This window comes from Atractosteus spatula, chromosome 4 (genome assembly GCF_055471065.1).
Source record: "Atractosteus spatula isolate fAtrSpa1 chromosome 4, fAtrSpa1.hap1, whole genome shotgun sequence".
In the NCBI taxonomy this organism is placed as follows: Eukaryota; Metazoa; Chordata; class Actinopteri; order Semionotiformes; family Lepisosteidae; genus Atractosteus; species Atractosteus spatula.
In genome coordinates this window covers 9,284,922-9,310,393 of record NC_142709.1, presented here as the reverse complement: position 1 = coordinate 9,310,393, position 25,472 = coordinate 9,284,922, and the positions used below count along the sequence as shown (strand labels likewise).

The 25,472-nt window shown below is 37.3% G+C and overlaps 1 protein-coding gene across 1 annotated transcript; it reads right to left on the bottom strand.

Annotated features, from left to right (window-relative positions):
- Window positions 1-5,591: 5,591 nt before the first annotated feature.
- Window positions 5,592-24,910, bottom strand: irs2b (insulin receptor substrate 2b). The gene is made up of 2 exons (XM_088914665.1): window positions 20,258-24,910; window positions 5,592-7,850 (listed from the first exon to the last, which is right to left on the bottom strand). The coding sequence occupies exons 1-2, from the start codon at window positions 23,460-23,462 to the stop codon at window positions 7,846-7,848; spliced, it is 3,210 nt and encodes a 1,069-aa protein (XP_088770791.1). The 5' UTR covers window positions 23,463-24,910; the 3' UTR covers window positions 5,592-7,845.
- Between the last annotated feature and the right edge of the window lie 562 nt (window positions 24,911-25,472).

Here is a 25,472-nt window from a genome sequence, read left to right as displayed (position 1 = left end):
CTCAAAGATCAGTCAATGGTTGCTACACAGCCTCATTCCTCTATAAAGGTATACATTTTTTGGTGCACTAGGTAAAGAAAGACCTGAATTAATGTGGATGCTGTGCAGTATCTTTTGTATTTAAAATGCTTTCATTTGATAGTTGAATAGGGTAATTGAGACCCTAATTTTCTTAAAATATGTTGAAGCAAAAAGTAAAGGATTAATTTGGATTTTTTCCTCTTGTTAACCTTATAAGAACTTTAAGAACTTTTGAGTAAGAATATGCAGCTACTTGGCCTTTTCTGTTCTGTGAGGCATTTCAAGGGACAGCGGTTGGGTTTTTGTATCCTTTTTGTCCTAGGATTAGAAATGCGTCCTGATGAAAAAAGCACAACAAAATAAAATAGAAATCAACATGGAAAATGTGTGCAAATAATGTCATGTTCATTTTGTTTAAGCATAATGGTGTTAGTATATGGATAATAACAGAAGCAATAGCACTAATATAAAAGGAGAAGAAAATTTCATCTACATTAGATTTTCTGTAGAACTGGTACCTGTACTTAAATATTTCACGGCAGAAAGTATGAAGAGAAATAGCATTGAATACACTTTTGTTGTTGTTTATTTTTGGGTGACTGCAATTACATAGCCAACACAATAAATGAAAGAGAGATACTGAAACTACAGTATGACATTCTTCTCTGCCTTGTCAATTCCTCATCTAATTGGTAGATGTTAGTGAGCCATTGCTCCCTGGAGGACTCAACTCCTGGTCCCACCAGGAGCCAGCTCAGTATCTGTAAATTTAAAACAATGAGGCAAATCAACCACTGCCATTTTTTTTTTTTATTCTTTAGTGTTCTTCCCCAGAGTATTTAACTGAAATATGCCTTCAATGGACTTTTGAACCAGTGAGTCATCCAGCAGCTATATCACCCTACAGCTCACAACTGGCAGCTAAGGTTACTGGTGGAAGAGGTGTTAGTGGGACCAGTATGGCAACTCACTCTGCACTCTGTGTAGATCTAAAGTCCCATGTTGTACAAAATGTGCCATCCTTCAGATGAAATGAAAACAAACAAGGTCCTGTCTCTGTGGTCATTAAAATTCCATGGTGTTTCTCAAAAAGAGTTGTGGTGTTACAACAGCATTCTGGCCCAATTTCCCATTGGCCTTTACCCATCATTGCCTCTAACAATCCCCGTCTCTGAATTGGCTTCATCACTCTGTTCTCTCCTTCCCACTGATAGCTGTGTGATGATGCGTACTGGTGCACCTCAGCTGTCGTCACATTATCCAGTTGGGGGATACACATTGGTGGATGTGGATGGAAGGGAATCCCTATTACCTGTAAGCTATATAAGTGTAAGGAATGATTATTATTATATAACTGATAAAATTAAAAACACACAGCAGGATGTGAATGAGAAATTGAGTTGCCATTTTTTAAAACACCCACTGATGTACTGTAATAGCTGAACACACTCCCGGAAACATCCCATGTACTTAAGTAGTTTTAAAAATATATACATATCAAAATGATGTCTCCCTAGGGACTGGGTTTCATTTCTCAAAGGAAGAAGCAATGTAACTGTACACCCTTCAGTGAATTTGTTCTGTGTAGAGTTTCATCAAAAGGAGTACAGATTTTTTTTTTCAGGTTTGTTATTTGAGATAATAATTGGTGTTCTGCAGCTGCTAATTTTATTTCACTAACTAGTAAGCTTACCAGTAAGCAAGAAAAAAAACTAGTCTTAAGGGATGAGAGAGAATATGTAAGTGGCAAATTACAAGCTCATTTTCTAAAAATGTGTCAGGTTTTGTAATCAGCTGTAAATCTACACACTGCTGCAGACAGAATCCATCCTGTTAAGATTTCAGATTTTGACTAATACATCACATGTGCTAATGAGAATGTAACAGCTTAATTCATTTCTTTCAATAATTGGCTGTTAATCATTACATTTTGCTTAGATTTCTTTTCATCAAGCACCTTCTAGTATAAAACCAACAATGCTGCTGCACTTGTCATTCAGCACAAATCTTCTGAAAGGTATTCAATCATGTATACATTTCTTTAAATATATGCATGACACAGGTGTAAATGAACTGAAACCGATCAATAAGGTGAATAATGCAGTATATTGTGAATTATGCAAGTGTTACAAGGCAGCATTAATTCAGCTATATTACTCTATAATTACAGTTATAATGGTAATTAATTATGAATTACAGAATTACCATTGTAACTGACCCCAAGTCTGGAGTTAGGTCAAAATACATTTTTAAGATCAGTCAATGACTCTTTCACTCCAGGCCACAATGCACTGACTAGATTTCAATATTTATTTTCAGACACGGTCACTTTAGAAATGAAACTTTCATATCCAAATAATAATTAACCTTCAACAGTACTGTACATCTGCAGTTTACAATCTTACCTCCATTGTTTGATGGTGAAGCAACTCTTGCCAGTAACAGGGTAGGCTTGCTATTTATTTTCAATTCCATACTCCATACCAACCCCATAACTACTAGCATATCTAATAAAACTAATATTTTTCACAGTATAATTTGCTTATATATATATATGTCAGCAGCCATATCACCCTGCAACTCACAACTAGCAACCCACTGAAGCTAAGAAGGTGTAAGTCTGGTCATTACCTGGATGGGAGACCTCCTGGGAAGCTAAGGAGGGGCCAGTACGGGGTGCTTACCCTTTGGTCTGTGTTGGTCCTAATGTCACAGTATAGTGACAGGGATACTATACTATAAAAAGGCGCCATCCTTTGGATGAGATTTAAAATCGAGGTCCTGAATCTCTGGGCTCATTAAAAATCCCAGAGATTTTTGGGGTGTTACCCCAGCGTCCTGGCCAAATTTCCCATTGGCCTTTACCAATCATGGTCCTAATCCTAATTCATCCTAATAATCCCCATCTATGAACTGGCTTCATCACTCTGCTCTCCATCCCACTGAGAGCTGGTGTGTGGGGAGTGTACTGGTGCTTATCCAGGTGGGGCTACACATTGGTGGTGGTGGAGGGGATCCCCATTACCTGTAAAGCTCTTTGAATGGAGTGCCCGGAAAAGTGCTATATAAGTGTAAGCACTTATATTTGGAATTAATATCTAGTCATTAACTTTGGTCTGCTAGCCAACTAGTTGTGCATACCCTCTGCATTCTAGCCTCACACACCCCTTCTCCACCTTGCCCACACCTCTGGTGAAACTGGCTACCTGAGAACATCAAAACTGCACACTCTCATCTGCTGCTATTCCCTCAAAACTCACATGTTTGCACAGTTTATTGATCTTAAAACAGTTACCTTCGATGTGGCACATTTAAGCTTTTGACTTTAACCCTGCCGTTCTAGACAATTCTGAATGCACTGGCACGGTATTATATTCAAGGACCCCAAATTAAATCATAAGCAAATCATATCTGCCCAAGATCATATACTGTATATTCCACTGTCCAGTACTTAGTGAAACATACTTTCGTTTTATACTTTCATACTGTATATTCTGTGTAGTATTTATTGTGTGTCACTATTTAAACAACTGTGCTCATTATTGCACTTACAAAACATTTGTGATTTCAGAACATATTCTTGAATGAATTTGTATTTCAACAGTGCTCAGTAAAAAGGGTTACTGCAAATTGACTAAAATATTTTCATATTCTGTTTTACATTGGAACTAAAATTATATCATAATTTATATCATAACATATATCATATCAGTTTGTTTCAGTATCAGCAGTATTCGCCCAATCTGCTGTCATTAGGTACAGAAATAAATGCAACCATTAAATTCTGGCTTTATATCATCTCCGGATATACTAGTGTGAAGCGGTAATGGTAACCATATAGGTATTTGTACATAATAACCTTGCATAATAGCTTCAACCTGTTTGTGAAAGAAAGGGGGAAATGCAGGCGCATTATCTCAAATGCAAAGGAAAAAGCAAACACAGTTAATGGCAGCTAGGCAGCCCTTCTAACTGCTTAATGCTGTAAATGATGCGGACACTGAGCAATTGCTGTATCACACGCTAGCATTGCGAATGTGACCTGCCTCGAAACAGTGCACAGCAGGTGACGGTCTGCTGGAGATTTTGCTTTTCCGCATCTGAGCTATTGAAATGGCAGCCCATATTCATCTGGCAGTCTCAGGAACGCACCTCAATGGTTCTCTCGCACCACCTCGGTCTTCAGTGGAGCAGAATACTTCACCATCAGGAATGATCATCATTGGCTAGGCTAGATGTTTTGTGACAAACCCCATTAGCATGGCTCATTTAACCACAGTCTGTTTGGGGAAAGGCTGACAGGAGATGCTCTTTCTTTGTGACTTGGGAGGCCTTGTTAGAAAAGCCTGCCCACGTTATTGTAGCACTCTTAATTTACAAGACAAGATAAGGAATTAACTTAAAAAACTAAACAAGAACACTGAACTGTGGCTAGATTCCTGGGACTAAAACAGAAACATTTAAAAGCTTCCGAATGCCACAAAATAGAATTCCAGATTTCACAGCACCTTGCTTAATATTTTAATTAGTATAAATGAGAAAATGTATAATTCAGTAACATATGGCTCCAGGCATATTCCATAATATAATAGTTATAATCCCATTAACTAATTACCATCCTGTAGATAAATCTTTAAAAAAATAACGGAACCATTCTAATTATTCGCAAAACAGGGCATACAATATGATTCACAGCTTTGTGCGAATTGAATTTATCTCCCCTTGTTTTGAGAAGGAGTAAAAGGAGTTAAAAACAAATGTAAAGCAACAAAAGGCATAAAGAATTGGCATTTCATATAACATATTTCCACAAAGGAAATACAATACCAATGGTAGAAATACTGTATATATGCAAACATTCATTATTCCATTCAAAAACCTTGTAAATATACAAAATAATGTGAAGCTAAGAAGTTATTCAAGAATTGCTTGATCATTAACCTCAGATCAAAGGAACATAAGTTTTCATTCTTTGATTAAAAATATATTGTTCCCTAGAATGTTCCTACTATTCTATTCACTTTCACAAATGAGGCTGCTCACTGGTGAACAAAGGCACAGCTATTGTTGATGTTGTTTATGCAAAGATCCAGCAATTAAGTGTTCCTGTTATGAATGTGATGCACTTGGATTGTCTCTTTGCTATTTTCCAGTTTTTGCTGTTCTGCAGCCTTTGTACTGTTGCTCCAAACAACAGATCTTCTCTTCAGATGAACAGGATACAGACTCCTCAGTCTCAGAGTGAAAGCTGAGGATCACAACAATGGCCTGTATTCCGGACAGCAGAGTTTGTGTGGTGCAAGAATATAATGTTTAAGATCTCATTCAGAAAAGCAAAAAAACTACTTTAACATCTGCATTCACTTATGAATTACACTGAACTGCTCCGTATGTATTTATTCTGCATTCTTATGTGACAGCTTAGAATAACAAGATTCACACCAAGAGAAAGCAAGTTTGATCTTCTAACTTCACCAATCTACATTGCTTAATTATGTGACACAAACTTTTGTTAAATATTAAAACAACTGAATTTTTAAAAAGGAAAGACGCCACAAAAAAGAAAAACGTTTTTTTCTTAAATAATGTTATTTTATTGCAATATGGCTATCCATAATCATTACAGACTAAAGCAATACTTTACTACACTATTTTAATTTATTATTATCATCTCTTACAGCATTACATTTAACATTATATGAAGTATATACAATGGAAGACACAGCAAGATAAATTAGGCCTCTTGTAATATTTAACCTGTTGATATCAAGAAACAATAGATATACATACTCATAAGGAAAACACTGCTTTAATTACTGTTAGGTTCCAATAGCAAAAAAATCTTTCCATTTAAAGTTGGCAGAAATAAAATGTACAAATAGCAAATATTCATTTCTCTTTAAGGTTTAGCAAACCTATTAACATAATATTTATACATTTGGTTCCATTCTGTAAACTAAATTGTTTTTAAAAAATGTAAATATTGCATATGCCATTGGTGAAATGTACCTCAAGTAGCAAGATCTACTCTAATATCAAGTTTTGCTCTCGTGTTTTCTTACAGATCTTACAGCATTGTTATAAAATCTCGTCCTTTAGTGGCATGTTTTCATACATTTGTACGTGCTGTACAGGCCCATTCTAAAATATTACGTCAAGAAAACCAAACTGCTGCATTCAGCTTGTACTTTGTTTAGTACTATGGTTATCTGGGATTTATTTTTTTTATTATGTATGTAGAATAAATTATTTTAAATTTCCAACAAAATCTCCCCATTTTATTTTCATTCTCTGTTATCTGTACAATATTTACAAAGTTAGGCAATGTAGGCGTAGTGTAAAATGACCTCGGACCATAGGATGTGGTCTCCACATTTCTGTTTTTCAGTCCAGTGGATTACACTGAAAAAGAATCCTCTACATTCAAATGTGTCTTGTGTTACAATCTACGCATTATAAATATGAGAAGAGCAGCCAGCGCTGTTTATGAATGAAGAAATGGTTACAGCAATCAGTCAGTGCTTGGTGAGGTCCAAATGAGACTCCATCCTATCCCACTTTAGTGTAATCAGCTATACAGCAGTGGTGGTTAATGCCTCCAAAGCATCCCTGATTTCAATGCCTGTAACTGTTTCAGCCAACTTCAATACCACTAAAACACTTCAATGAATGACAGGAAGGGGCCACAGAAAGCTTTGGTAGATCAGGGTTAAAAACAGGTAATCTTAATGAATTTATACATAGTGTTGTCTGCGGGATACATATTAATGGGTTTAACTTCACTTTTCTACTTAATAAGGAAGCTTAAAGCATATCCATCTTAAAGGCAATATGTATTCATGTGAAATGTTACCCAGCTGCATCTGTGTGTGTGTTTACATTTTCATTGTAAAGAGTCAGCCTCCAAGTTTCATTTATGTTCAATATGCTTTAAATATATGTCTCATGGGGGCATATATTTTGTTTATGCTTTGGATAACAGATTTCCTTTCATGAGATTTGGAAATATTTATATTAACATAAATGAAAGGGTTACTAAAAGAAGATAAGAAGAGTCTTTAATTTAATAGATTTGAGCATTCCGAAAAACAAGCATCATGTTTTCATGCTACCATCAGGAAACATTCAGTCTTAATGGCAAATGTTTTGTTTTCTTTTTCATTTTAGGTCCAAACATTTAGTCTTTAGTAGAAATACTATATGATAAAGTCAGTAAGGCTTTGGATTGGTCTTGTGAGACATTCTGTATTGAAAGTAACTGAAATCCATTCATTATTCTGCAAAAGATAACCTGGCTTTTTTCTTTCTGAGGTAGGGCTCCCAGCCGGTTCTGATTATTAAAATTTTAAACTCAGTTCCAGTTTCCAATTCTGTACTACAGAAGACGCTGTAAACACAAACCCACAAACACACATCTACTATATATACATACTATATAAATGTATGTTTCTTCTTTAGTGTGGGAGTGTGTGGTCATCTCCAGCTTTGTTCACAGGTCTTGCAAATGAGGGGGTACCAGCCATGTGCAGTCCAGAGCTATGGCAGGATAGGCCATAAAAAGAAGAAATTTAAAGAGGAAAAGTACAGTTTATGACTGTACTTGTCTAGAAAGCAGCAAGGTGATGGTTCCTGATTAAAAGTAAGTGAGGCAGAGAGCTTCAGCTTTGTGGATTCAATGCACAATTCTGACAGTGCCACAGCTGTCCTCCTGGCATACCAAAGTCTGAGGCGGTTAATCTATAGCAGCGTGTGTTACAGTCGTTCTCGGAGCAGCTTCTGAGGCATCAAACCGCACAGTGTTTGCAGAGGAGAAAGAGGTTTCATTTAATCTGGAAGAAAAAAAAATGAAAAGCTAGTAAGTTCATGAGTAAAAGTACATATTAGCAAAACAAAAACACATAAACACATATCACGATTACTAACCAATTACTTGTTCCTAAACACATATCAGGCCTGTTTACCACATAAGAAATTATGTTATAAAAGCCTTTTTAATTGTATAAAAATTGATTTTTTAATATTTTTTTTAATGGCTGTTATCAAGAAATCGCAACGCTTTCAAAATCTGCCCGAATTATTAAAAGCCAAAAGAAAGGTACTTTTTACAAAAAAAACTTTTAAAATGTGTTCCAATTTTAATGTGTGCTGTACCTAAAATGTTCTTTAAACATACTGAATGGCCGAAAAAAGTGTTTGAAAAGCTCATTTATTTTTAAAGCTTTTAGCACATTTGTAAAAAGCATTTTTCTTCTCCTTTCAGCTCCACAAGCTGTTCCATGATTTATAACACTGGAATGGGAACACTGGTGGGAGGAAAAGGTTAAATGGTGATTCCCCCTGCCATTACCAAGTAAGGAATGTGTTCTCTTGCTAACAGCAACTGAAATGGCAGGTGCGTCTGCATAACAAACAAGCTGACATTTAACATTATGCAGTACAAAAAAGCATACAATTATAATAAAAGTATATAGAAAAATAACGTTTGTATTTTACTCCCTGTATGTAAAAAAACTGGTACCTTGTGTATCTTTTATTGTATGAATCCATATATTAAATAATGCATAGAGTTTTATATTTTTCTTGTGTTTTAACACTAACAATTAACAACCTATACAAAGCTGGTTTTTATTTTTGCTTAATTCTTTCAAAGAAGGTCAGCTAAGTTTAGGCTGCAGTTATACTCAGTTCTTTGTGTTTATAAATGCAAAGATCAGGTATCTAATTTTTACTCATTTTGTACTGATTTTGGGGGTCATTTCCATTATGGAAACCACTGAGTCAACAACAATTTTTAAGCCACGTCACTGCTGTGCTGTACAACAGCCAAATTCATACCTTACTCCTTTAAACATTACAATCACTCCATGCAAATACTTTATTACGTTTTCTGCAAAACGGGACTTTTGTGGGGAGGAGTTAAATGAAAAATAGGACTTTAATAATTAACGGATCTTAATACTAATTGCTTGTAAAATGACATTTCCTTTCTGTGCCCCTATTTTATTTTTATAAGCTTCTATAAAAAGACTTTTATTGCAAATTTCAATTGAGCAAAACTGAATTATTTATATGCATAATGTATATAAATATTTACAAGTCCCAAATTGGGCTGATACAGAAATGTTATCATCAATAATTAGGCTATATCTTTTAAAATTCCTACATTAGCCTGAGTGATGATTCTGAGGTACATAAAACACTCAGCTGTTTTTAGCACTTTGTCAATATTTGCATTGCTGTGTTTTTTTTCTTATCTGCAATACAGAAAAGACTGCTGCTACAAGCTATTCTCTGGCCATGTCATTTAATTTTTTACACTATTTTTTTAAAGTGAAGATGATCTTTTTTAATACAATTCTAAATATATGTAATTTTACTACTTCTAATTTCATGTGTTCTGGGTATTGTTCTGAGAGGCTGTACTGTAGCTAATCTCTTTAAAATCTTTAGGATTCTAATTGTACTGCAACAAAAAGCATTATGATTATGCTAATGTATGCCTTCATCCAATTTCCTTTATAAGGCAGCACGGCTCTGTTTTATTCCTTAAAACACGCCCCTTTCAGCATGTTACAGTAGATAAAGAGATTACTTTCTAGGGAATAGAGTAAAATGAGATTTAATGGTCCTATTAATTAAGAAATAATTTAACTTCTTTCCAATGATTGTTTGCTCAGACACAACAGTCTGCAATACCCTTTTGCTTTGCTGACTCTAAATGAATAATCCGTTTAATCCTATTTGCATTACATTTAAAAGTACAGTATTCCACGGTCTTCAGAGAACAGGTTTGCCAAGCGGGGAGCCTTCTTGGAATCCATTAATAATCTTAAGTTTGCTTTGCAGAAAAACACCATTCAGAATGTAGGCCAGAACCCAAAGTCATTTGTCTATAATACAAGAGACCACACTTCCATTTACCTACAAATGAGCAATCCAAAAACATTGGTATATTACTGTTTTAACCCTCCAAGTATCTCCTTCTGCGTTAATTTTTTTTAATCTTTTGATATTTTGACAAGATTAAACCCTTAAACTATACAAATTAGTTGTCTTTGCTGCATTCTTCTTTTTTGGGGTAATCTGTCATAGCCAACATGAGAATATATCCATTATTCAGTTTTAAAGTTCAATACTAGAATCACACACAAATTCTCACTAAACCTCTAGAAGCTGCTTTTCTGAAAGGCAACTGATTACATATTGTGGCTATATATACTGTACTATGTGAGGTTTAAGAACCATTTACAGAAGGTACAGTACATATACAGTATATAATGGGAATAGGAATATAAATTAGTCTGTTTCACAAAGTTATATGTAATATTTACAGTGTATACATGCAGTATAAAAATTAAATACTGGAAGATGTAAAGCTTTGACTTGAAATGTATAGAAAATCTTTTGGAAGATAAAAAAAGACAAGATGGCAAAAAAAAGGACAAGGCCCTGAAATGATTAGTGAGTGGCGGCTTGCCAAGCAAACACTCCACATTAGAAGCAGTCAGCATTTGGGCAGGCTTAAAGCAAACAGCAGAAACTCATGCTCTTGGATAGTGATCGCCCTCAGACCCAGTGCCATGATTCCCACCTGACGAGCCATCACTCACCACTGTCACATTTCCATTAACCATACAGAAAGATAGCTGACTGATTTGTTTGTTCACCCTTTGCAAACTGACTCATTCACCTCTATTTCCACGCATGCCACTTCATTTGCAGGAGCTATAATTCAATGGGTTTCCAAAGCCAGGCTGAAAGGTTGGAGGGGGGGGGGAGGACAGGATAAGCATCCTGTTTTATTTGTTTGTTGTTCCTTTTCTTTTTCCTCTGAATTCAAAGAGAGACCAACAGAGTGGTTTAACACTTCAGTCACCCTATTAATATCACTAATGGGTATGACCCAGTTCAGAATGTCCTTGCTAAGCACCATAAATTAAAAACAAGGGTCAATTTTAAAGAAAGTCTTAGTGTGTTACTTCTTGCTTGGTCAACTTGGTCTCCACAATTATTAACTGCGAGCAGATGTGCATTTTTAGGTACCGGCGAAGATATTTTTCCAATTTTACATTTGCTGAACAAGTACAATACATAATAAATTAACAAGGCAGCACACAGCTGTCGAAGCTAGTCAGAACTGCTTTGCTGCTGCTTCCATGGTCTGATGTAAGATTGCAGTTCACAGTGGATCCATTTGAGTAAACCACTGTTGCACTTGCACAGGGCAAATGAATAACATACAGCAAGACTTCACACCACTCCTGACACAAATTCCAGCCATAATGAAACCAAAGAGTATTACTGTAATTGTATGACTGGTGTTGTTATAGTATTGCAGTTTAGTTGAATTACAGTTGAGTTAGCCATGAACCTAGTGATATTGAGTGCATACTGTAAAAGGCTTGATAAATAGTATTTTAGGACAACTACTTTAAAGGAGTACCCATAATTAAGTAGAAGAAACAATCCTCTTACCCTGAAAGACTAATAATTCAGACATGCATTTAAATAGTCCACCCAAAAGAGTAGATATTGCAATAAAACATGAATCTGCTAAAAGATTCTGTTATAAGGTGATTTAAGTGTTCTAACATAAGCAGCAATGTAAACTCTCTGAAACACAAATCCACATTTTTTAAAAAAACAGTAATAAAACCACTTCAAGGTTTTAAGCAAAATTTTAAACTTCAAGGTTCTTGAGAAAGCTTCGGCATTTCAAATGCATCCTGCATCCAACGACAACAGTCAAGACTGACCCCTTGATAAAGTACTGATAAAATGTCAAAATATTATAAGTGCTGACTGGATTAATGCAGAGTATCCACAAATAAAATACACCTTCATTGCATAGCTTTGTTATTATGATCATCAGCATCTTCTGTTTCAAAAGTGCCTACAGAGAACTTTGCTTATTAATGAAGACATGGATATTATAAACCTTTCCGTTTGTCTTTGAAAAGTTCCGATATTTTTGAAAAACTGCTTCATTAAGTTCTCATATTCACCTTTAGTTGTACTGGGAAAACAACAGCAAAAAAAACTGCACTGCGTTGAGGAATATATCCATTATAGTCATGTACAGTCAGGTGTTTGAAAGAAAACACAAACATCTCCAAGGGATATTTATTTCACAGGAAGTATGCAGCATACCAGAAGAGGAATGGCAGATGAAGACCTAATTGAAATATTATCAGCTGCTATCTGTACTTATGAAGGCACTGACAGATGACCACCGACACTGCTTCTTGTCACAGTCTTCTCCCTGTTTACATTCACCACACATGACAAAATGGACTGCTTTTTCTCATCTATTTCTCATTGTGCCCTTTCATATCCTGCCGTGAAAACACAATCGCCATTGTAGAAGCATTCAAGGGCACTAGAGCCACCCATTCCAGAAACACAACAAGAGCCTTATTCACATTTTACACTTCCACTTCTGTGGTGACGAAGGCTGCGGGATCAATGAAGAATTGTTGTTGACCTTGAAGTACATGGAAATCGCAATCAGCCAGCTGCATGGAATTTGCACAGAGCTCAGCTTTGAGTTGTCCAATCACACTAAGCATGGCAGATCACTGCAAACATAAACATCAACATATGAATCAGTCTATACAGAACAAACAAGTTTGAATGTTCACAGGGACTGTTTGTACTGTGTGTATTAAAATCAACCAACAAATACTTCACATGTAAGCTAAACACCAAAAGCACTCATTAACCTTAAACACTGATAATCTGTTTTTTCAATCAAATGTTGTAGTTTACCTGCCATAGTGGTAAATACAACAATAACTGTGACCTTCATATGTTTATAGACAGTCCACTGGATAAGAGCATAAGCTAATTTTTAAGTTTATTTAAATTTTATGTGCCTAGAAGATAAACAACAGGCTACTGGGAAAAGCACAAGACAATGTAATTATAGACCAACGTGCAATTGTGCTATAAACATGTACCACAATTTAGTGTATCCCACACACAGGGCAAAATGAGATGTTTTTCACATTTAAATGCCACTTAAACTCTTTGAACACTGGTGCAATTTAAAATACAAATACGCAAATCTGACTTAAATGAATTAACGTGGATTGAAAAAGCTCCATCTTCTCATCATATCATACTTCTGCTTATTTTGAAATAATGAGCTTAATTTATGCAAGAGCAAACCTTCCTTCTTGCAAGTGTAAATTTTTCTGACACATGACAGTACATATATAGTGCTTTATTCATATAAAAATATATTTTTTTCTACATTTCCACATCTCTGTTACAATCATTATAAGCAGGGATGCATTACATGATCACTCCAAAGTTAATCTTTAGATCCTGGATCATACATTTAAAAAAAAAGAGCACAGCCATTTAAAATAGCCTCATCAAATAAAAATGGTTTATTTTAATTATATACTCATTTTGTTTTATCTTGCAAAAAAGGTTTAATGCGAGTTTGCAAGAAGCATTGGAAAACTCACAGTAAAAAAGCTCTGAATCTAAAAGTTCCAGTATTTATTGTCATGCATTCCTTATATTAACTACAGACATTTCAGGATAAATTGTGATGAATTAGGTGATCATTAATAGTTTTGATTTCTTTAATGCATGTATGACATGATCAGAGTTAATGGATCAGACCAGGGGCAGCTCAGTTCAGCAAGTGAACGTTTTGGTAGTCATGCTTTGCTAATGTGTTTATGCTCACAGAGGCACAAAATTACTGCCCCTTACATAATGCTCCTGCTTAGTTAACTAAGATAATTCTTTCTAATTCTCTTGTGGGTTGAGTACATAGAGGCTAAAGCAAATGTTGGTTCATTACAGTATATTAATCTTACAAATCTGTATATTATATAGGACCAGACACAAAATGTGATTAAAAAAACTGAATGGATGCCACAAAGTATCTTTGAGAGCTTAACACTCTGAACTAGTAACTGAAAGACCCTGCAGTCTGATCAGAGCTTTATGTAAGGTTCTCAAAAGATAAAAGGTTAAATCACCTCCACATGTACTGTACCAGCTGAGATACTGCAGTATAATTCATAGAAAAGTGAAGGTGCAGAGCCAGCAGGACTGCATGATGTCTGTTTTCACATGACTTGCCTACAGAGGTAATTTTCTTTGGAATCTTTGGATTTTCTGTGGCTTATGATGCTTGTGGCAAGTCACCTCTGCTATGGCAGAGCAAGACGGCCTGTGCCCCCTTCCCTGACTCTAAACAAAACAAGCTGCTCAACAATGTCTAATCCCTACGTAATGTAATCCTTCTTAACTCTGTACTAAATGTGGGTAATGTTTGGGATGTTTTTATCTTTAGCTGGAACATCCTGGCCTACTTTAATCACTGTTTTCTGCACTGGTGGCATGGAAACTTTGACACGAGGAGCAGCAATTGCTGATGATTTCTCAAGAATATATAATGGGCTAATAATAATAATCATAATAATAATGATACAGTTGCCTTTGCTTTTCAAAGACCTCAAACAGTCACCTATTTTAGCAGTTTGAATTGTGTACGTCTGCAATTAAACCATTCAATTCAAAGAAGGAGAACAAAAAATCAAAGCTTAAAACTATATAATTTCATTGACTGATTCCTCTACACACATACTGTATATACAAGCAAAATACAAAATGACACAAGCGCATTTTTGGATTAATTAGCTATACATTGTGCACTCCTTTCTACAAAACTAAATACGTGTAACCTTCAAAATACCTGCCTTTAAATTTGTGAGCCCCAATCTCCAGATATGAAAACAAGTGCAGAAATAGTCTTGTAGAGTGGCCTTTTTTTGCCCGAAGGACAAATGTTTTATCCTGTTTTGTTGTGGTGGTGAGGCAGATGGTCTGCAATCATTAGCCTATTGTCAATGGCGGTGATGTGGTAGATAACAAGTGAGCATTGCTTGGAATGGCAGGTGTACAACCCTGGGGCAGCCATCTGCTGCAATGGCACTACTCTATTCAAGGATGCTTAAGGTGTTTAAAAAAAGTACCAATGTTTTTACTCTCTTCAGCCTTGTTCCTGCATCTGGCACCTGACAGTTAATGAAGACTCATCTGAAAATAGATGGTGCGCTTGTACAATCTCTCCTCTTTTGGTATGCATCATACTGCATCAGCCATACTGTACGTGCGCACTTCAGAGGCTGTGGGAAGAGGTAAAAGGTCATCCATTTGATTTACAGCACTGCCTGGGTGAAGGGCAGGGATGTGCTTTGCAAGTTAAATAGCGTTTTGTGGCTGTTGTTTCAGGAAAGCAAAACAAAAACAAAATAGCGCCCCTTCTGAACTCTAATAATTTAAAACAAACAGCTGGCTGACGGAATGGTAAACAAGAATATTAATAATGGGCTTAGATTTAGTTATTTTCTTTTTAGTTCTAGTCCTTTTCCCCCAAAGTTACCTTATATAGATTACATTCCAGCTAGTGTCAACAATTCTGGGATAAAAACTGAAATAATTAACATTCCAAATATAGAAGTCATTTAATAATAATAAGATGCTAAATGCCCGAGATTACTGCTGCTTAGAGTTTAGGGTATGTGGAATCTGGATCAGCAGGTATCACATGTTGTCGTTGTAAACATACTACTTACAATTTAATAGAACTTATAAACCAAGGCTGCCAACTGTGATGTTTACATTGTTATCAAAGAGTAAGAAAAATTATATTTTCTTTGATTAAGGCTCCGGCTCCCCTGTACTGAATAAAGCACTTAAGAAAATAGATGGGTTGTAATATGTACGATAATTGGCAGTTGATTATCAGTTTCTGATCTGTAGCTAGCTTACGGATTTTAGGAAATGGTGAAAATAATTGATAAGCCTATACTTTCAAAACCACACTCAAAAGAATGTGGAAAACAAAGCTTATATGAATATAACTCACTATCTCTTGTTGTTGTGAAAACAAAACACAGTTAAAGTACTTAATCTAATCCATCTTTTACATGATCATTTCCACAGCCCTGGGCAGTACCTTTGAGCTGGTTTTCTTTCTACCAAGTAAAGCATGAACACTGCTCTGTGAAACTCAGGACAGGCAGTGTTTGTCCTTGTTCATTGGTAGTACCATGATAAGCAGTGGCCTGCCATGAGATTAAAGTTGCCTCTTATCATGTATTTACACTGTTAGATGTGGACCTGAATACTTTTCTAATGTAGTATTTATCTGACCATGGTGAAACTTATTCAACTCACGTTTTGTCAAATGGACTGATCCCTCTGATATTTACAGATTACATTAAAAGAATGAATTTGTTTCCCAAGACTGTATACTACATTAGGATCACTATACATGTATTTATATCATGCTTTAATTTGTAATAGCAGATTTATGCCTTATCTAGATAAGAACAATAAATCTCACAATATGTTTAGACAGATTGTATACTTTATGTATGTATTTTAAGCCTGAAAAGATCATAAAAACTTTCGGATTTGAGTTTTCAAATTCTACCCTATTTATATCTTTTCTACTGGGATTTTTACAAGAAAAGGGGGCACTACTCTTGTCGATCTGGGCTGGATAGCTGAAATGAGCAATTATGACACAGTTAATTTGTACTGCAATAGGAAAAGATTAAAATAAGATTGCCAAGACCTAACAAAAGTGGAAGATGGAAGGAAAACAATACATCTTCAAAAGGGCGTTGACAGGAACAGTGCATTTTAATTTCAAAAGATCTATAAACTACTTAATCGATCAAATTACCTGCTTTTGTGATCAACACTAAACTGTTAAAATATTTAGAAACGTATGTGTTAAGGGTATACTGTAAAACATATTGCGTTGCAGCTCTTCAGGACCAAGTTTGGTCACGTCACGTTTTTATACTTTTAAATTAAAGTCAGTAATTCATACTCGTAAGAATGTAGTGCGAAAAAATCAAAGGTGCAAGAACTACTATTCTTCTACTGTTGTACAAGGAACTAAAAAACATCCAATTATTTTCATCTTAAATTAAACACGCTTTGAGTTTTTGAAAGAGCAAAAAGAAAAAAAAAAGCCCCTGAAAGTCAGGAGGTTAAAAAACAAGAGAGTAACCACGTCTCCCAGAAACCTTTGCACACTACATTCCAATCATGAAACTGAGTACCTGACAACTGATAAACAACTGACTCACTTGTTTTTCTGGGGAATGATTCTAATCACTGCACACTGTGCACTAGAGACATAAAACTAACAGCCTCTTGAAACAGGCACATGGATTGTGAGGCACATGTTCAATTACTGAAAAGAACGTTACAGCACAATAAATTTTTGAAAGAGCTACTTGTACGTTACCTAAGAAAGGAACAGGAATGCTAGCCTTCTAATTGAACAAAGGAGGAGTGAGTTACAAGGCAACAGAAAGGGCAACATAACCTTATATTTCTCTCCGAGTTAGCAAGTCCAACATTTATTGATCCTTTATTTCTTGACCGGTCTGAATTTCCATGCCAGAGCTAAATAAAAGCTGGGTATATATTACAGAACACATTAAGTATCTAAATGTAAATACTTTATCTCCTATAGCCCCGATAACTCCATTAATGGATGAATGGATTAAAGATACATTTCAAACAAATTCTGTCGGAAATCTGAAAGGTTAGACAGTGATTCCGCTTCATCAGGGGAAATAAATATTTGAAAGACTTCATAATTGAGAAGGAGAAGCAGAATTTAAAAACATTTTTTATGGACATCTGATGTTATGTAGGGTTTATTCAAGGCTTAGGGATACACAGAGGTTCCTCTTGTTTTCTTATCCACTCATGTCTTGTTACTTCTGATATATCCTAGAGAGAATCTCTGGATACATCTAAAAACAACATAACATGAACTACCAGGGGCAACTACTTAAGAAAGCCATTCAACTAAAAAGAAAAACAAACTTCTCTTTGTTATTGCTAAACACTCATTCCGTGTTTTAGTGACACTCACTGGAAACCACAGAGCTTAGTCCTTCCCTGACTTCACTTGAGGTCTAGAGAGCCATTTTCAGTTCAAAGGGATTTCATTCTTAGAGTGAAGCTGTGTACAGTATGCATTAAACCTTTGGAGACATGAGCAAGTAAGCTTATCATCATCATGATTACCAGAAGACTGAAAGAAAGAAATCTGATCTAAGTTCTTGTGTCGCTTGTAAACCAGTCAAGACCACGGGTGACACAGCATAACAGGAGGATCAATTCAAAACAGTTTAGACAAAATTCACGAGGGGGCAAACAACTGACATATCACATTTGACATAGAAAGGTGCTGAGTGTTACAGGCATGTAGCTGAAACACGAACTATAAATGTAAGATTCCAAAACCACGAAATACTTTTAAGCAACCTACTACAGAACAAAGAACAATGAGATCCGGCTAAGCACAATACAAAAATGTCATAACTACTGAGAGCAAATGAATGAAAAAATGCATGTGGGTTGAGAGCATTAAACCAGCATTTTTTCCCTTTCAGAGAACAATGTTACCAAATTAAAATTCTCAGAGACTCACGTACTGAATGATGCAGGTTCTGTCCCTGAACTAAACAAATGTTTATTTGTGTTGGTCAACTGTAATTTTTTACATTGAATTCAGTCAGGTCTGTCACTGATCCTATATATAACTATAAAAGAGTTATATAACAGGAGATATTATGACTGAAAGTTAAGATATACTTTTGAAATACTTGTATCAATCCCATATTAATGGATCCAGTGTTACTATTATATACAGTTTATCACCACATAGCTAAATGGGAGGTCCAGAGAAAATGAAGAAATAAGACCTGCATATTTTATCAAGTTTGTTACATACTCAGATATGTTTCACGTTAGTAAACCCCCTTCTTCCCCCACAAAGACGCTGATTCACTCTATTTAAAAACAAACAGATGTTGGAAAGCACAGTCAGAAAGCATTAGAAAAGTATGCAATCACAGCCATAAATTGACCAGATTTGCAGTGTGTTAAAAACAAACAAAAAAGTAAAGTGGTTTTCAGAGAGATGTTTCTGTCCAATAGGCAGCACATAAAAGAATGGTAAATACTGTATTACCATTTATCACAAAAAAACTTCAATCACAAAAGACTGAAAGTCTGTTTGAAATGCACATTGCTCATCTACAGCTGGTCGAGCTATGTCCTTTAAACCTCACACACCACAAAGTCCAGCACACAATGCATATCTAAAATAAGGCATATTTACCTGTAGATTCTCTGTTAGCACTTGAGATGTGGAGGGGTGCTTAGAAAACAGTTCTAAACCTATATGTATGCACAGCTTTGCTTGAAATCAAATGTCGCTCTTCACCCTGTACAAGAGTTCTCCATTCTTCTCTAACATTGTTTACAACTTTTAAAAGCAGGTCTTGATGTGTGTAGAGGTACCTCTCAAACAAATCTGAATAGGTTCCTACTGAAGGTGCATAAGCCAGCCATAACTGTGTCAATTTAAGATTGAGAAAACAGGAAAATATGGCACCCTGTCATTTTTGCTATTATTTTTCATTGACACCCACTCAATACTCAAAATACAAGCAAACTCCGACACCTTCATGAAGCCTTTTTATTTCCTTTCCAAACTACTGTAGTGTTTCACCTTGAACCAAAAAATGATATACAGCTGAAAGCCTCATTTTTGCAAACTGCATATTATACTCAAACTAGGCAGGCAGACTGAATAACCACACCTCCCAGTTTTTGGTTTCTGCAATTGCAATGTATGAAAATGACTAAAATAAAATAATCACCAGGCTATATTTGCATACCTACGCAGTGTTTAAAGCAATGGCTCAATTATCAAATACATTAATACTTAATACCAGGAGGACCAACATTGAGGATCATTTTTCTGCTTCAGTTAATTGTCAGTGCACCACTACAGCAACAGAAAGGGGAGTACGTGCAGTGGTGCAAGTTCATTTTCATCTTGAATAATAAAAAAAAAGTTTTCAAAGCACACTAGTTGGCAGTTCAGAAATGAGAACATAGAGAGTATGCATCACATGCAGAAGCTTCTAGTTAGAAATGCACTGCTATGCACAACAGAATAAATGGGGATTTATTTGGAAATACATCAAAGTGGCTTCAATTATTAAAACTGAGAAGTCTACAGCACTACACCAAAATTAAGAATGCTTAAGCAGTTCTGATGAACACAATGTCCTTCTCCTCTTTGACATACTTCACCATGTATAAGTGTACCTTTTAGAAATGTTAATAATTAAAACAATCTTAAGAATATGTGCGTACTCACCTTTAACAGCAGTGGCTGTTTCCTTTAAAAAGCCAAGGCTGGTGTAAGGACTGGCATCTAATCCACTGATGCCACCTTTTAAATACCTTGCAGTTTTAAGTTTAACAAGGGTTTCACAGTTGCCCAAGTTTTCATCCATCAGGTCTAAGGCAATATAGTTCAGTCCATTTTGAAATCCCGCAGAGGTCTCACGACACATGGGGCTGCCGTACTCTTCATCAGTGCCCTCACTTTTCCTGAGAGAGACGTTTTCTACAGAGGCAGAGCTATGCCTCTTGGGATCATGGGCAAAAGAAGGAAAGACAGGTGTTACAGTAGTGGTGGATGAGAACGTTTCAGAACTGTGCCGCCTGCGTCCCTGTGGGTCTGCCCGGATCACTTTTGCCCCTCTGTCAGGGTCTGGAGGGGTGCTGGGCAGCAAGAACGCCTCTACTCCCGACACCTGTTCCATCAGGTTTAACCTCTTCACCCCACTGGTGGGGCTCATGCTTTGAGCTTTTTCTGACTTCTGCGAAATGGGCTGGGGAGGTGTGTTTGTAACACCAAATGTCATTTCCGTGTAATCGTCCTTTGTAGAGCCAGAGAGACACACAGAGGCAATCTGTGTTTTGAGGTACTCGGCATCTGGTTGAATTGAGCATGATAATGCAGACATTACATTCATTGGATCAGCAGGGGCCTCCACCGATTTAGGAGACTGTGCATTCAGGTCAATGTTCATGTAATCTGACAAAGGTGATCTTCGCTGGTCATTGGTGGATCCTAAGGAAGAAGCTGGACTCTCTGTAGACAGAGATGGTGGGGAGTACCTTGTAGTTTCACTGAAGTCTATGTTAATATACTCACCAGGACTTTTTGGCTCAGCGGGCAAAGGGTGTTCATTCATACTTGGCAAAGTCCTCAGTGTGTCTAGAGACAGCCTGGTGGGCCTGCTGGCCCTTCCTCTTTGCAACAAGTTTTCATTTCTACTTTGTCTTACTGGTGAAGGCGCAAAGTGGTTTACAACTGCTGCAGTAGAAGCTGTAGAACAGTAATTGGACTCCTCAATAATCTTTTGATTTTGCAAGTTCATCACAACGTACTGGTCACTATCCCCATTTTTGGAGCCCTGTGATTTGTAAGACCGGGGCAGTGAGTTGAAAGAGTACGAAGGTCTTGCGGACTCGTTGGTCAAAGAGCTGAGGAAGTAATCAGGTGGCGTCAGCGAGACGCAGTGATCGATGGGCGACATGTTCATGTAGTCCCCATTTGTTAGCTTTCCATCAGAGCTCTCAACGGATAACTTGGAGCCACACCACATTCTCATATAGCCGTTGTCATCAAGAGAGCAGCTGCCAGGCGAATTTGTTCTGTATCTATTCCCGTTTGTTTCTGGATGTGATCTGGGATTGATGATTTGCTTTGGAGCAGAAACACTCGTGGGACTCATCGGCATGTAATTTTCCTTCTTGCTGGCTTGTGGGGCAACACCGGGCGTCATGGGCATGTATCCGTCATCGCCCAAGTTGCTGCTTGAGCTTTTATGGGACCCTATTTCGATGTCCCCATAATCCTCCGGGTAAGGCGTATAAGTAACTTTAGGAGAAGCTGCATAAGAACTTCGGCCAGAGCTGCCATTAGTGTACGTGGCCCTCATCAATGTGTACTCATCCAGCGAAGCAGAAGAGACCTGCGATGTAGCCCGCTGTTGTGGGGGTGTGGTCAGGGAGTAGGTTCTCTTTCTGTACGCCTTTTCAGAATCCAAAATGTCGTCTTTGCAAAACCGCCTGCCGTTGAGGTTAAAAATACTGTTGACTGGCCTCTCCATCGTCATGTAACCATACAGATCGCTGCCCTCCCGGGAAGGGGGCGTGTCGGCAATAGACTCCGGAGTGTTGCTCCTATTGCCCAGGCAGTGTTTCATGTCCCCTGGGCTAGACCCATAGTCATCGAAGGACATAAAGCCACCATCACTTGGTGATCCTGAGACTGAGGCACTTCCGCTAGATGGCCGCTGGATGGTGTCTGATGTCGAGCCATGTCCGCTGCTCGAAGACAGACTCACGGGGCTGGTGGCTGAAGGTGGCGAATGAGAAACTGGCATGGACATTGATTTGCTGTGCTGAAGTGAAGAGGTCTGGAACATTCTTGAGGGTCTGGTGGTAACAGTATTAGAACGGCTCAGGTGCGTTCTGATTGCACTAGGACTAATGGGGCTCCCGTTTACCGAAACCGGCCTTGACATCGTGCCATCCCCTTCACTTGCCGTCCTTATTCGGCAGGAGGTGAATTTATTGGCAGGAGATGTCGCTGCCATGCTGTCTGTCCTTGACCTCCTAGGCAGCCCTGTCTGACTGGGTGGCAGGTTGTTCAGGTGCCGCCTAGTGGGCACTGAAATGGGGTTGGTACCAGACGACTGACTTTTACTCCGGGGTCTGAATTCTGATAATTCTTTCATTGCTTTCATTGCTTCTAAAATAGTCTCGTGAATGTTCTGAGCCACCACTGAATCATCTGCTTGCATCCAAAGCTCCCCAGGTCCCGTGGATGCAGACCTGCCTACTTCGATAAAGAAAAAATTGTCAGAGTGCCCGCATCTTCGAATATTCATGAGCTGCAAAATGACAGATGGAACCTCCGAGTTTAATTTCACAAAGCTAATAGTCCGGCTGGAAAGACACAATCTGTAAACGCCGGTTAAATTTTTGCTTTGCCCCAGTCCTTTTGATTTCAAATTGACTTGCCATACCTCCTTGTAAACTGCGCTAGCAGGGGTAATCAGACCGTAGTTTGCCTCTTCAAATCCCGACAGCGAGGAAGTTGAAGTAGAAGCCGATCCGTCATACACTTTCCCCTCATTCATTAGTTCAGTTAGGACGATGTACCAGCTTTCTTGCTCCTGCTCGTTTTCAGCAGCTACGGCAAAATACTCGTCCTTGGTGTAAAGGGCGATCAGGTGTTTGTGTTTGGCGTCTGCTCTCTTGTTGATATTCAGACAGGAGTCCAGGGGTATAACCCTTTTCGCAGCTGACTTGTTTTTCCATTTCTTCTCGTTCTCGTAGTACTCCAGCCTGGCAGGAAAGCCATCACTCTGCTCTTTCAAAACGAAAAACCGCTTGTGTCCATGCTTCTGCTTCTTCAGGTATCCGCATTTTTTGATGAGGTTGTTATTACTATTAACGTGAACACTGGAAAATAAATGTCCAGTTGTTGGCGAACTCGCCATCCTCGCGTTTTAAACTCTCACTTTCTTTAACTTGTTGTCTGTACTGGTCTAGAGAGAGAGAAAAAAAGCCGACTGTACCTCTTCGTTCTACTTCACTCCTGGCGCAGAGACCTCCGTTCGGTATCTGTAACAGTTTAACAGTAAATAACACATATCACTGAGTGCCTGAAGAGAAAAACAACATGTGACGTTCTACACATCCAGCTTTAGTTACAAAAAAAGAAAAACACAAGGCGGTACAACCTTGAGGGGGGCGTACCTGCCAAGCCTCCTATCTGATCGGCTCATTGGTCGAATTAACTGATTGATAGTAATATGAACCCGTCAGGCTTAAACTAAAAAAAGGGAGAACTCCCATTTTAAGGTAGTCGGCTCATCTCCTTCTTTTTGCCAGAAGACAGACTGCTAGACAGAGATGTTTTTTTAATTAATCTTGGTTTTTCCTTAATGAATTGTGTATGTACTCTTCCCGTTTCATACAGAATAAGGGATTAGTTCTCAGATAAAGAGCTTATTAAACACCCTTTTGTTCGGATTTACTAACAGCATCCGCAAAAAAATACTGCTAATAATAATTTTAAAATCCGGACAGTCTTCAGGGGACGCGTAGAATTCAGTATTTTCAGAAAACACTTAATTTTAAATAAGTAAACTTATTTTAAAGTACACTCAGAGTTGGGATGAATGTTTTTAATAACACGGAATTTTGCATAAATGATGTCGAAATGTGAAATTTTCTTACACATTAGCTGTAAAGATTCTCCTTTGAAAACCGAAGTGCGCATTTAAAAATTTAATGAATTTACTGGTAAACGGTACGACAGTTGTTATTGTCTGTAAGTATAATATATATAAACACAAATTTGGCAACGAACTATAATTTACGATTATCATGTACAGCACAGCCTATTTTTAAAGGTACACGGATATTCGTGTAAGTCTAAAAAATGGTAAATAATTTACAACTAAAGCATAAACTGAAAATGTATGAAATAATCCTTAACCGACAGAGCTTGAAGAAGAGGGCGACAAATAGAAGCAAAACGATTTTGTATATGTCGATTTATATATGTATATGTATGTAAAAACTACACACTTACTGGAGTAAAAGGCGGTGGTTATCTAATAGTTTACTTAACATTAAAGTTGAATCTACACTAAATTCGATAAAGACAGCTGATCTGTACCGATGGAGGGAGGTTCTCTTTAATTTCTGTAGAAACAGAAACTAGTAACTATGGCACAGCTCCACACAAACACATTGTAAACAACATCGTCAACAACCGCATACGACGCAACACGGCAGAGGGGCACGGGGACAGACACGTCTGGTGCTCACCTTAATTGTGTTAAAGTGTGGCTTTAGGAAAAAAAAACTTTTCACTTGTAATGTAGCTGTAAACAAACTACCTGGGTTACTGCAGTACAATGACACATAAGGAAAGAAAAAAAAACTGCCGCATTCCAAAATTTGCTTGCGTATTATGCCGCGGAGTACAGTCCCCAGTGCACGAAATCCGGTCTGGTGTTTTTATTAAAAATCCCGTATATTTAGTTGCATCTGCTGGAAGAGATTGTTTGACAGTTACACTGTAAACAGCTGAGCAGTCTCAGAGCATCTTACTTGTTACATAATGTGCGTGGTAATCTATTTTTATGCGCTCGGATTTACTTGCACAGCGCTACCGCCTCTAGCGTTTCCTAACATTTGCAAGCATAAATTTGCCTTTTTTTAAAAAAATACTGTAATTTGAATGTCTTTTCGGCCAAAGAAAAAAAACCCTCACGCTTTGGACTGAATTAATTTACAGGTTTGTCATCCGTATCGGCTTTCACATGTGTTTCAATATGTATTACAGGATTCCTAACGTTAACTGATGTAGTTACTACAAACGAGAAATCTCATAAAATGCTGTTTTCAAAGCGAAAATTCCACCGGCCCCACATTACTTTTTGGTGAGTTCATGTTCAAAAATATTATGTTAACGTTTAATAGTGCATAGAAGGCTG